Below are 13,917 nucleotides of genomic sequence, written 5' to 3'. Positions count from 1 at the left end.
CAGCAGACACAACGCTCTGTCCCTTTCTCTAAACTGACAAAAGACACTCAGGCTGCTGCAAGAATCAGTAGCACAGCAAACCTATATACACCTAACACCTATACCAGTCCTGAAAAGAACTTTTGTGTACCAAATATCTAGCGTTTTATCTGTCCCTGCTCCAAACAGCAACCTTTCCCTATAGTGACAGAAGAAAGAATGTAAAATGGCCGCCGGATTGGGTGTATTTATAAGTTAGGGGGAATGTCCAAGTGTCCATGTGCTGTCATGTCTCAATTGGCTGTCCTGTACCCCATGATGGATGTGTCATCATAGGTCAAAGTTCTTTTACACATTAAACACGTAAGTCCGCCGGGGCGAACAACGCCAATAGTCGAGCAAACGAGTGGACCGCGAACGGCCGAAATTCACCGCGAAACGACCGCCGGGCGAACCGTTCGGCCATCACTAATGGTCACCATAAGTGACTTCCTCCCCTCCCCCTCATCTCCTTCATTATGTAAGTCATGCTGAGATCATCTCCCATTGGCTGAGCAATATTCTCATTTGTCTCTGAACTCCTTCTTGCTATTCCTCGTCCTGCCTGTTGTTTCCTTGGATTGATTTTCTGTGTAGTGACCCCGGCTTCATCTCTTGGATGCGCTCATCTGTTGCTTGTCCTGACCTTTATCCTGATTCCTGGATCTCCTCCTCATCTCTCCTCATATACTTGCATAGTAGGTGAGGTTGAAAAAAGACAAGTCCATCAAATGTGTGTGATTATATGTCAGTATTACATTGTATATCCTGTATGTTGCGGTCGTTCAGGTGATTATCTAATAGTTTCTTGAATCTATTGATGCCCCCCCCCCCCCCCCCCGCTGAGACCATCACCTGTGGAAGGAAATTCCACATCCTCGCCGCTCTTACATTAAAGAACCCTCTACATAGTTTAAGGTTAAACCTCTTTTCTTCTAATTTTAACGAGTGGCCACGTGTCTTGTTAAACTCTCTTCTGCAGAATTTTTTTTTCCCTATTGTGGGGTCACCAGTCCGGTATTTATATATTGTGGGGTCACCAGTCCGGTATTTATATATTGTGGGGTCACCCGTCCGGTATTTATATAATGAAATCATATCCCCTCTCAAGCGTCTCTTCTCCAGAGAGAATAAGTTCAGAGCTCACAACCTTTCCTCATAACTAATATCCTCCAGACCCTTTATTAGCTTTGTTGCCCTTCTTTGTAGTCGCTCCATTTCCAGTACATCCTTCCTGAGGACTGGTGCCCAGAACTTGACAGTATACTCCAGGTGCGGCTGGACCAGAGTCTTGTAGAGGGGAGAATTTTCATTTTATCTCTGGAGTTGATCCCTTTTTAATGCCAATATTCTGTCTGCTTTGTTAGCCTGGTCCTTTTCCATCATAGATCCTCCATATCCTTTTACATTTAAGGCCGCGTACACACGGGCGGACTGTCTGCCCAACTTAGTTCTCCGAAACACATTTCAGCGGACAGTCCGCTCGTGTGTGGGCTTCAGCGGACTTTTTCAGCGGACAGTCTGGCGGACTAAGTCTTTCGGAATGTTGGAAAGACTGTCCGTTGGACTCGCATTTCAGTGGACAGTCCGCTCGTGTGTGGGCTTCAGCGGACTTTTTCAGCGGACAGTCTGGCGGACTAAGGCCGCGTACACACGAGCGGACTTTTCAACATCCAAAGTCCGAAGGACCGAGTCCGTCAGACTATCCGATCGTGTGTGGGCTGCAACGGACTTTTGACTCGCCAAAGTCTGACGGACTTTAGAAATGAAGCATGCTTCAAATTTTCCCGACGGAACTCCGCCGGACCCGGTCCCCTTCGAAAAATCCGCTCGTGTGTATGCTACTCTGACGGACTAAAACCGACGCTAGGGCAGCTATTGGCTACTGGCTATGAACTTCCTTATTCGAATCCAGTCGTACGTCATCACGTTCGACTCCGTCGGAGTTTGGTATGATGGTGTGTGTCCAAGTACGTTCGGTCGAAAAGTCCGCCAGAACTCCGTCGGAACTCCGGCGGAACTCCTTTGGAGGTCTGTCGGACATAAGTCCTCTCGTGTGTACGGGGCATATGTCTTTCAGAATGTTGGAAAGACTGTCCGTCGGACTCGCATTTCAGCGGACAGTCCGCCCGTGTGTGTGCCAGTCCGCCCTACTTTTGAAATGAGCAGACTTTTCCCGCCCGGAGAAAAGTCCGCTCATTTCGAGCGGGTATCCAGGTAGGCGGGGCCTACGACGGAGACGTCGCTGGCCCCGCCGCCTGGTATGGACTTAAAGGGGAACCCCAACGCCGAAAAAAATCGGCGTGGGGGTGCCCCCCAAGTCCACAACAGACCCTTGTCGAGCGAGCGCCCCCCCTCCTGAGCCGTACCAGGCCGTGTGCCCTCAACATGGGGGGTGCCTTGGGGAAGGGGGGGCCGCGCGCCCCCCCACCCCCAAAGCACCTTGTCCCCATGTTGATGAGGTCAAGGGCCTCTTCCCGAAAACCCTGGCCGTTGGTTGTCGGGGTCTGCGGGCGGGGGGCTTATCGGAATCCGGGAGCCCCCTTTAATAAGGGGGCCCCGGATACCGGCCCCCCACCCTATGTGAACGAGTATGGGGTACAATGTACCCCTACCCATTCACCTGTGAAAAAAAGTACAAAAAAAACACAACACAGGGTTAAAATATTTTATTGCACAGCTCCGGGGGTCTTCCGTCTTCGGGGGTCTTCTCGCCGGACTCCTCCGCTATCTTCTTGTAGCTCTTTTGCTAGCGGAGGAGTCCGGCTTTCTTCCTCCCCGCCGGCCTCTTCTCCCGACTTCGGGGGTCTTGTCCCCCTCTTCGGTTCTTCTGCCGGGCCACCGCGCCTTCTTATAGCTCTTTTACAGGCGGTGGCCCGGTCTTCTGTCGCCGCCGCCTTCCGTTCTTCTTCTTCTTCTTCTTCTCCAGGAGATGTTGCCTCGAAGATCTCTCCGGCCGGAATGCCAGAGCCGCGCTGCGCGGCCACTTATATAGTGACAATGGGGCGGTGTCACATGGTATATGTCACATGGGCTGGTCACATGGGTTGATGTCACATGGGGACTATGACATCGTAAGGGGGCGGGGTCACCACACTGGGGTCATTATATGTATTTTTTCATCATATGTTAATTTGTTTTTTGTAACACTTTGTCTGTTGTATACTAATTAATTCTTTATTAAATTTATTGTTAGTCGCACATTTCCCCCAAGGAAGCTCATTGCGAAACATGTTGGGAACAAGTGCTGTCAGCCTGTCATCTGGGATTCCTCTTGACGACTAGCAATGCGTATACTGTTTTCTATATTCCTGTGTACTATATGCGATGTCATAGTGTTTTTTAATGTACATCAATAAATTATTATGAATTTTTAATATTTTCTGTTTAAGTTGCATTATATCTAGCACCGCTGAAAAATCCCCCTTTTTTCTTTTTCCCCCCCTTTCTCCCTTCCCTGGTTTCACTATGTTTATTGATTGGTTTGCGCAAAAGTTATTGCGTCTTCAAAATAGGGGATAGTTTTATGGCATTTTTATTATTTTTTTTTTACTAGTAATGGCGACGATCAGCGATTTTGTATCATGACTGCAACATTATGGTGGACACATCAGACAATTTTGACACATTTTTGGGACCATTGGCATTAATACAGCGATCAATGCTATAAAATTGCATTGATTACTGTAAAAATTTCACTGGCAGTGAAGGGGATAACCACTAGGGGGAGGAGTTAAGTGTTCCTAGCGGAGTGTTTCTAACTGTCTGGGGGTGTGGCTGTGTGTGACACCACACTGATCGCTGTTTCCGATGACAGGGAGCAGACGATCAGTGTGCTGTCACTAGGCAGATTGGGGACATGCTGTTTACATCAGCATCTCCCCATTCCTCAGCAATCTAGTCCACAGGACCCGCGGGCACGGTCACAAAGCTTGCGGCAGATGTGCGTGTGCATGCAGGGAAATTCAAAGTAGCATACGGGTACGTTACTTTGCCCAGCCATGCCATTCTGCTGACGTACAGTATATGTGCTGACATTAGTCGGCAAATGGTTAAGAGGGAAGTATAAGGAAAAAAATTAAATTTTAAATAAAGAAATGTGAAGCAAAATAGGGGTCAGTGCCATCAATGCAGCCTAATCAGTACCCATTTGCAGCCTCACCATTGCCATGAATGCAGCCTCTGAATGCAGCCTCATCATTGCCATGAAAGCAGCCTCACCATTGGCATGAATGCACCCTCACCATTGACATGAATGCAGCCTCTGAATGCAGCCTCACCATTGCCATGAATGCAGCCTCACAAGTGTCATGAATGCAGCCCCACCAGTGCCTTAATGCAGCCTCACTATTACCATGAAGGGAAGTTTTAGGAAAAAAACTTAGATTTTGGGTTGTGAGCTAATCCAAGAGTTGGAGGTGTATTAGGCTTCCCTGAAGAGATGAGGCTACTTATGATAAATGACAGGATAAAACCATCTTGAGGATTTCTTGACTGGAGTGTGCTGAGGTCTTGGATAACATCTACAAAGTGTTTACAGATTGGTTTTATCACCCCTACGAGCAGTTCATGGATATAATCAGTATGTTTGGATGATCTCACCAGTCAGGAGACTTTCCTGTCATCCTACATGATCCCTTCTGAGGATTCTTCTATCCTTCCAAACAAATGTATGAAATCATCGATGAGTTCTCCTTCTATGTGATCTAGAAGATCTGGAATCACAATGTCTTTATGTATGAAGTGGATGACCCAGTTTATATATTACTTATTGCTTTACAGCTTTTTTCACTCCAGGATTAGTTGTTTTATTTATATAAATGTAGCACTATTCTTTTCTCTTTCTGCGGCTACTGAGATATGATGGCGCCACCTGTATAGTATTTAGGAGCAGAGTCTTCATAATCTGTGTGATCAGGACAGGATCTCTAACAAGCACAGTGCCTCCACTTAATTGGGGCTTGTGAATAGCAAGTGAAATCCCAATTGAGAAATATATCTCCACATAGACAGTAATTCACACAGCGTTGTATTTGAAAGTCCATGTATTGAGGAAATAACATTCAGTGAACCATCCAACATAAAGTATTTTCCAAACAGGAACATGAAATCATTAACAGTCTCTATGTATGTCTCAGTGAGGTGAATCTGCAGCACTTACACATTCCATGTTCTCTTAGCAGGAATTCACTGTTCTCTCTCCACATGTCTCTCTCCACCCACTTACCCACAAAACCCCTCGCCAGCCTCTGCTCTTCTTGATGACCTCATCCTCGGTGAGAGAGAGAGCATAGCAATCATATTGGAAAAGGGCAAACAAACACTGCATAACAAGAGCATACACTTGGTAAATGGGCAAAGAAATGATCACATCACTAAATTAGCATATACGAGGAAGTGTTCTTACTTGGAGAGATCTCCACCAACATTTCTATGTAAACATTACATCCTTGCAATTTATGTTTAACATATTCATTATGAGTGGACTGATTGAGATATATATATATGCTTTTTGATATAGTTTTGCAATTTCTTCACCAAAAAGATCAATTTTGGGAGTTATGTTTTTTATCTTTGCCCTGTTATACAGGACTGATCATTATGAGACGTTTCTTGGGGCTGCAGATCCTCTGAAATCCACAAGATGGTGATCTTACTTCGACCCAGACAGGAAGTCTCTATGGAATACAGACAGGAAGTGATGTCAGGTACAGACAGGAAGTTCCGGGTGAGAGGTGAGTCAGGAGGAAGTAGAGAGAAGCCATTACTGGAAAACGCAGCAGAGGAGGTATTAAGATCTTATTTTCTATTTACACCCAGTAACCCCCCCATCATGTCCGTCCTCTTCCTCCATAGTCACTGTGATGTCTTTTATCTCCAGCAGATGATGATACACACATATATAGTGTGGAGACCTAGATTAACCCCTTCAGGGGCAGAACATTTCCCCACTTACAGGGCCGGGACATTCTCTTCATTTCAGAGATAAATTCTAGTAATATGTTCCTCTAAACAAACATCTCTGACAATAAATAGACAAGACAATGACCATCCTGACCATACATGGCCTACAAAGGACAATTATTACACTACACAGGCTGTTGGTCTCTGATGCTCCTCTCACCCACCTGCACATACTTTTCTGACCTCCATAAAGGAGAAGTCCAGCCTGAGATGGCTTGGCTGGGCTTCTCCTATGGGTTACAGGAGTGCAGGTCGTTTTGCACTCTTGTGACCTGTTTTCAGCAGAGATCGGGCTGAAGTCGGCTCTCTGGTGACATCACTGGAATCAGTCCAGGCACCGCATCATCACGACAATGAAGTCTAGATCTTCCAGGTGCCTGGACTGATGGCCATCTCAGCCTCTCAGCGAGCCAATGAGAGACTGAGACGGGCAGTCCCCGCCCCTCCACAGCTCCAGTGAGCGCGGGGGGCGGAGCTGTGAGAACCGAGCCATCGCAGATGTTAGATCGCTCGGTTCTCAGTGAAGAGGCGCCGGGGGACCGATGCTCCATCCACCTAGGTAAGTATGAATCTGAAAGAAAAATAAATCATACTTCTCTTTTAAAGACCTTCTGCCAGCAAGTGAAGGAAGCCTTCACCTCACCATTTCACCGTTCTAGAAATATGTTACAGGATACAAAATAGACCAAGAGAACAAACCCCTCCCCCCTGCTGTCCTCCTACCAGCACTGAAATAAAACACACACACCAGTAATGTGCACTACAAGGTCCAGCCCAACAGACAGCAGTCTATGGTAACAGCATGATGAGGACAAATGTTCATTCCAACATACAAGGGTCCTGCAGCTTGTCAGATAAAGATCCGGGAAGATCCAAGGAGCTCAAACAACAAAGAAATGACAGAGCGAGATCCTCATTAGAATGATGAAGTCATTTATTCCATAAAAACAAATAGTACACTTACATGTTAAAATCTTCATAATCAGCATAGATGGCAGAGGGGTTGCTATTGGAGAGAACAAAACTAACTCCTCCCCCACAGTTCTGTACTCCACCAGCAGCATCCTCCTGCTATCCAATCCCATCCCTTCTCTTACTGCAGAGAGTGACAGTGACATCACTCCGATCAGTCAGCAGGCTGCCGGAGATTGGAGCCTTGCAGCCGGAGTTCTGGCAATTATCCTGATTAGCCGACAACTCCAACCAAAAGTCAGCAAGTTCCCCTTCCTGGACATCATGATGACCCGACATTGTCCTCACAGCACTGCCTCAGAGCAAACAAGTCAAAGGAAGGATCGTATTTATCATTCCTTTTCTGCAGATCTAAAATTTAACAAATCCAGTTCAGGAACCAACAAACCCAACAGAGAAAAGGCAATATCTGATCCAGCAGCCAAGAGGGTCCCACACCTCAAACATGTAGCAAACAGTCCAAACTAAATGTGTTCCCATGGGGGGAGTAGTTGTTAAATGTCCAGCAACCCTCCTATTACCTCCCCCTCACATTTACATCATATTATTGTGTGACCAACACCATCCAAATAATTCTTACTTTCATTTCCCAAAGTTATCAATCTACAAGGAGACCTGTATAGATCAAATGACGGCACCAATGAGGATGGAGGAGGACCGGAGTCACATGACTGAGAGGATACTAAACCTCACCCTGGAGATCATCTACCTGCTGACCGGAGAGGTGAGGAGGATTCTGGGGGGTCACATGACATCACTCTTATCTCTATTAATAAAACACAGACCTGACCAGAGAGGTGAGGAGGATTCTGGGAGTCTAACATGATATTCCTATTGGTTCCCAATACAGAGATTTCCTCTTGTGAAGTCCGGTGATCATATGACCATCACAGTGCCTCCATGTGACTCCCTAAAACCTGAGAGACACAACATGGAGAAGATTCTAGAAGTCACCAAGAAGATGATGGAGCTGCTGACAGGAGAGGTGAGGAGGATTCTGGGACATTATCCAGTAACAGACAAGGGATGTGTCTGGATGGTGACTGTATCATTGTGTGTGTCAGGTTCCTATAAGGTGTCAGGATGTCACTGTCTATTTCTCCATGGAGGAGTGGGAGTATTTAGAAGGACACAAGGATCTCTACAAGGACGTCATGATGGACAATCAGCCGCCCCTCACATCACCAGGTAAGAGGAGACTTTATTGTAAAGGAGAGAGCAGTACGGAGGCTCCACCTAGATCCCCCATCATCTGATAAACACATAGAAACAATGTATTCAGTCAGTGTGTGTGTTTCCTACAGATGGATCCAGTAATGGGAACCCACCAGAGAGATGTCCCCGTCCTCTGTATTCCCGGGATTCCACACAGGAAGGTCACACCATCCCCCACCATCATCAGGTAGATGAGGAACAATCACTGATAGTATCATTAGGATCTGTACATTATCTGCATTGTTACCATTGATGTCATTTTTATTATATATTCAGAGTGGAAACCTGAGAGATCCTAAAGTTGAGGTTAAAGAAGAGATAAAAGAGGAGGATGATGAGGATGGGGTGATGGAGGAGTCTCTAAAAGAACACAAAGATCTGTACCAGGACACCATGGTGGAGTCATCCAGCTACAGAAACCCACCAGAGAGATGTCCCCGTCCTCTGTATTCCCGGGATTCCACACAGGAAGGTCACACCATCCCCCACCATCATCAGGTAGATGATTGACAATTATTGGTAGTTCTGATTTATACACAGCATGATTGTTACAATGAATGTTTTATTATATATTCAGAGTGGAAACCTCGGGGATGATAATATTGATGTTAAAGAAGAGTATAAAGAGGAGGATGAGGAGTATGGAGTGATGGAGGAGTTTTCAGAAGGACACAAGGATATGATGGAGCCACCAAATACCAGGAACCCACCAGAGAGATGTCCCCGTCCTCTGTATTCCCGGGATTCCACACATGAAGATCACATTATCCCCCACTGTTACAAGGTTAGTGGGATGGAGCATCTAGAACATGGACTTGTAGAAATAATGTGTGGATTTTCTATGTGATGTCACAATAATAAATCTTCTATCTTACAGATGATATTCTCTCTCATTTTCTTGGTTTAGAGTGGAGATCCAATGGATATAGAATTTGAGGTGAAATCAGAAGAAGAAGAGAGGTATGTGAGGGATGATCAGCAGTCTATGGAGGAGGATGGAATAACGGGGACATTTATAGAGGAGGACACTCCTACAGAGATCAGCACAGGTGGGTCATTAACACTAAATACATTCCTCCACCCATACTGCTCACTGATTGGTCCTTACACTATATACTCTATATTGTACATTACATACTCCTGACCCCTGCACTATATACTCTATGTCAGGGGTTGACAAATTTGCTTGGAATCTAGGAGCCAGCTAAAAAAGTTAGGAGCCGGGTCCGTGACGGCGATCTGGACCTGTCCCTGGCCTGACATGGAGACGAGTGAGGGGAAGATAGCGCCCCCAGCCCCTCACCTGTCTCCAAGTCATTGCCCATAGCTCTTACAGGGACATTTTATTTATTTTTTTCAAATGACAAATTTTTTTTAAATTGCATTTTAGTGTAAATATGAGATCCGAGGTCTCTCTGACCCCAGATCTCATATACAAGAGGACCTGTCATGCTTTTTTCTATTACAAGGGATTTTTACATTCCTTGTAATAGGAATAAAAGTGACACACATTTTTTTTTTTTTTTTTTTTTTTTTTTAAAGAACAGTGAAAAAAATAAAAATAAAAGTTAAAATAAAAAAAAAATATTTTAAACGCGCCCTGTCCCGCCAAGCTTGCGTGCAGAAGCGAACGCATATATGAAAGCGGTGTTCAAATCACACATGTGAGGTATCGCTACGATCGGTAGAGTGAGAGCAATAATTCTAGCCCCAGACCTCCTCTGTAACTTAAAAAGTGCAACCTGTAGAATTTTTTAAATGTCGCCCATGGAGATTTTAAAGGGTAAAAGTTTGTCGCCATTCCATGAGCGGGCGCAATTTTGAAGCATGACATGTTTGGTATCGATTTACTCAACGCAACATTATCTTTCACAATATTAAAAAAAATTGGGCTAACTTTACTGTTGTCTTATTTTATTTTTTTTATCAACTACATTTTCCCCAAAAAAGTGCGCTTGTAAGTCCGCTTTGCAAATACGGTGTGACAGACAGTATTGCAACGACCACCATTTTATTCTTTAGGGTGTTAGAATAAAATATATATATAATTTTTAGGGGTTCTGAGTAAAGGGAAGGAAGATAGGCTGGCAGGGAAAATTAGCATTGCATCCATTAGCATTGCTGGTTGTAATTCCAACGGCCACCACAAGAGGGCGCCAGATTCCAGAAGGAACCATAGGATCGTAGAAGGCCTCAAAGCCGGGAGCTAAATTACCGGCCGCCGGCGGCGCGGCCCGACGCGATCGTGCCGGGGGGGTCCGCGGAGACAGCATACCCCCAGCTGTGCTGCCCCAGGCGCCAGTTCGCTAATTCTAGTCGCAAATGCGACCTGGCGCCCGGGTTTTGTCGAGCCCTGCTCTATGTTGTATATTACATCATTCTGATACTATATAGTCCTATCTGTTGTATCTTATACAATATGTTGTACATTATATAGTCCTAACTTCTGCTCTCTCCCCTCCCCCCACTGCTATATATACACATAATATGTATTCTCTTTTGTTACACCCATTTCCTACCTGCTGGACATTTTATATCGGATGATGTGATTGGAGGACAGACTTTTACATGGTGATAATAATGTGATAACATCCTCAGACTTTGGAACCTTAAACAGAAAGTGATAATGAGGGAGGAGTGAATAACCCAATGATGGGGGTCTTCAGGATCAGTCCAGTCTTCATCTTGGTTGTTCTCCCCCCCATCCTCACTCTCTGACCTCTGGTGGGGCTCAGCCCCGCTGTTATTCATGACTAAATCATGGACTAAATAAGGAAGTGCAGGACTTCTTGTGTTGGGAAGATGGCAATGAGGGGGAGGGGACACTCGTCCTATAATCCCCTCATCACTGTCACTTCTATAAAAGACAGTTCTCGTTGTTTCCTCCCTCTCTGACTAAGGTCCATGAATAAAGAAATGATCTGGTAGGAGATCAGAGGACCCATTTACTAGTTACCTTGAGGGGGGAATTGTAAGATCCTCAGAGACAAAGCTGCCTGATGTGGGCGGAGTCCTGGTTTAGGGGAACCAATCAGCTGATGTCTAGTAATAATCTTTGTATTTCTATTTTAGTAGATGGACGGGAGATGAGGAAAACCTCAGAGGATTGTCTCACTTTGTCTCAAGACTGTAAAGTAGAAGATGAGGACATAACACAGTATAGTCCAGGAGAAAACCCGACTACCTCAAATGTCCATCCGGCACCACACAGTGTAGATGGACCATCGTATTCCTCTTATCCTGAGGAACGTCAGACTGTGCGGGACGTTGCCGTCCTTCCAACAGAGAAGAGCTTTTCCTGTACTGAGTGCGGGAAGTGCTTCAGTTCTAAATACCATCTTAATGTGCATAAAAGATCTCACACAGGGGAGAAGCCATATTCCTGTCCTGAGTGCGGGAAATGTTTTTCAGAGAAGTCTTGTCTTGAAACACATCAGGGATCTCACACAGGGGAGAAGCCGTATTCCTGTCCTGAGTGCGGGAAATGTTTTTCACAGAAGTCTTGTCTTGAAAAACATCAGAGATCTCACACAGGTGAAAAGCCATATTCATGTCCTGGCTGCGGGAAATGTTTTTCACAGAAGTCCAATCTTACAACACATCTGAGATCTCACACAGGGGAGAAGCCGTATTCCTGTCCTGAGTGCGGGAAATGTTTTTCACAGAAGGCTTGTCTTGAAACACATCAGAGATCTCACACAGGGGAGAAGCCGTTTTCCTGTCCTGAGTGTGGGAAATGTTTTTCACGAAAGACCCATCTTTCCAGACATCAGAGATCTCACACGGGGGAGAAGCCATATTCTTGTCCTGAGTGTGGGAAATGTTTTTCACGAAAGTCCCTTCTTTACGCACATCAGACATCTCACACGGGGCAGAAGCCGTATTTCTGTCCTGAGTGCGGGAAATGTTTTTCAGAGAAGTTTTGTCTTGACACACATCAGAGATCTCACACAGGGGAGAAACCGTTTTCCTGTCCTGAGTGTGGGAAATGTTTTTCGCAGAAGTCCAATCTGTACACACATCAGAGATCTCACACGGGGGAGAAACCGTTTTCCTGTCCTGAGTGTGGGAAATGTTTTTCACGAAAGACCCATCTTTCCAGACATCAGAGATGTCACACCGGGAGAAGCCATATTCCTGTCCTGAGTGAGGGTAATGTTCCTCACTGAAGTCCTGTCTTCCTGTACATCAGGGACCCCACACAACCCTCGAGGTGTATTAGTGCCTTGAGTGTGGGAAATGTCTTCTATATGAATGTTGCTGGACATCACAGCTCTCATGTGGGGAAGAAGCACACCCTGATATACACCTCAGATATACTCCATGGCTGATCTTCATCATATAAGAAACAGTTGATAAGGAGATCAGAGATCACCAAAGACATGGATGAAGTGTTGTACCGTGTTGGCCATTGATAGCAGGAGAAAAATAAAAATGGAGTCATTACCTTTCATTGACTGTGAAATTTTACACCACAAAATGTACTCAAACACTTAAAGGGCTATTTTTAAAATTAAAAACAAAACTATTTGTTTAAGGGACTAAATTGGGGTCCCAATCGCCTCGTCTCTTATGACAATCTTATCGTCTCTTATGATGATCTCCTTGTTCTGATAAAATAAAATATTTTAACCAAAACTGTATATAAATCTGAGGTGCTTTTAGGAATGTCGGGGAATTGTATATCTTGGGTGTTCAGTACAAGCGCATGCTGAGCAGACAAATCACGCTCCGGTGTCCTCTTCATTAAAGGTAAAGTATTATAAATGCACATTTTCTGCAGGTAAAGAAATTTTAATTTGCTATTTTTTTAGGAGCCTGGAAAGCATTGCAGCCATGATGTGGTGATGGCTGGTGCTATGCAGGACTCCTGCAGACTGTCCGTGTAATCTGTCTGTCTGTACATTATACGGGAAGGCAGTTACAGTGACAGGAAGAATCAACCATCTACCAGAGAGCTCAGCAGCGGTGTGGGAGTTCAATGAAAACTACAAGCCGACATCAGCAAAGGACAGAACTCTGTGAATGAATGGCACGGCTTTTCATAAAGTGACAGCCGGTATGGGGAACTTCTCCCCGCACTGCTGTCACACAGAGGACTCGGATCGCTGAGCTGCTGCAGGAACAGGAACATGTGACATCTTCCCGAAGGGGAATGTTTCCTTTAACCCTTTCACTGTCAGAGACATTTTTTAATTTTTTTGCACACATTTAAAAAAAAAATTCTTTATCGTACATCACGGGACACAGAGCCTTAAGTAATTACTTAATGGGTTATAGGCCACCTTCAGGTGTTAAAACTAGTAAATCTAATCAAAGGAAGTTCACTCCCTATATAACCCCTTCTCCTTCAGGAGCACATCAGTTTTTTCGCCAGTGTCTAAGGTGTTGGTCACGAGTGAAGGAGGAGCTCCAGGAGGGATCCATGCTGGATTTAAATTCCTCCATAAAAAGAAGACAGCTAAATGCAGCCCGACGTGATGGGTGAAGGTTGGATTTTCTGTTAAGCAAAATCCTGCAGCAAGGATAAGGTAAGGGAAGAAACTTGGGTATTAAAAACATCTATGTATTTCTTCCATTAAAGGATAAAATGTTGTCATGCCTTGAAATCTCCACCAAATGGAGTCTATGCACATACCTTACTCTTCACTGTTAGCTCAGTCTGTGTCTGGCTGCACAACGTGTGGAGGGAGATTTGAAAGATAAAAAAGAAATCTGCAAAAAATGTCTTTCTTTTCTTACATCAGG

The 13,917-nt window shown here is 45.0% G+C and overlaps 2 protein-coding genes across 2 annotated transcripts in view; both read left to right on the top strand.

The window, feature by feature from the left end:
* Nucleotides 1-13,917, top strand: part of LOC143989840 (uncharacterized) — a 50,566-nt gene that overhangs the window by 7,310 nt on the left and 29,339 nt on the right. The window lies entirely within an intron of this gene.
* Nucleotides 5,648-12,622, top strand: LOC143989556 (uncharacterized). Its single transcript, XM_077489734.1, has 9 exons — nt 5,648-5,806; nt 7,550-7,678; nt 7,805-7,939; nt 8,019-8,142; nt 8,259-8,356; nt 8,446-8,667; nt 8,747-8,953; nt 9,077-9,218; nt 11,242-12,622. The coding sequence occupies exons 1-9, from the start codon at nt 5,663-5,665 to the stop codon at nt 12,336-12,338; spliced, it is 2,298 nt and encodes a 765-aa protein (XP_077345860.1). The 5' UTR covers nt 5,648-5,662; the 3' UTR covers nt 12,339-12,622.

The sequence above is a fragment of the Lithobates pipiens genome, unplaced genomic scaffold, assembly GCF_037356315.1.
Source record: "Lithobates pipiens isolate NorthernLeopardFrog02 unplaced genomic scaffold, aLitPip1_a1.2 Scaffold_18, whole genome shotgun sequence".
Lineage (NCBI taxonomy): Eukaryota > Metazoa > Chordata > Amphibia > Anura > Ranidae > Lithobates > Lithobates pipiens.
The sequence above is the reverse complement of the archived record's forward strand: the minus strand, read 5'-3'. Positions and strand labels throughout refer to the sequence as shown.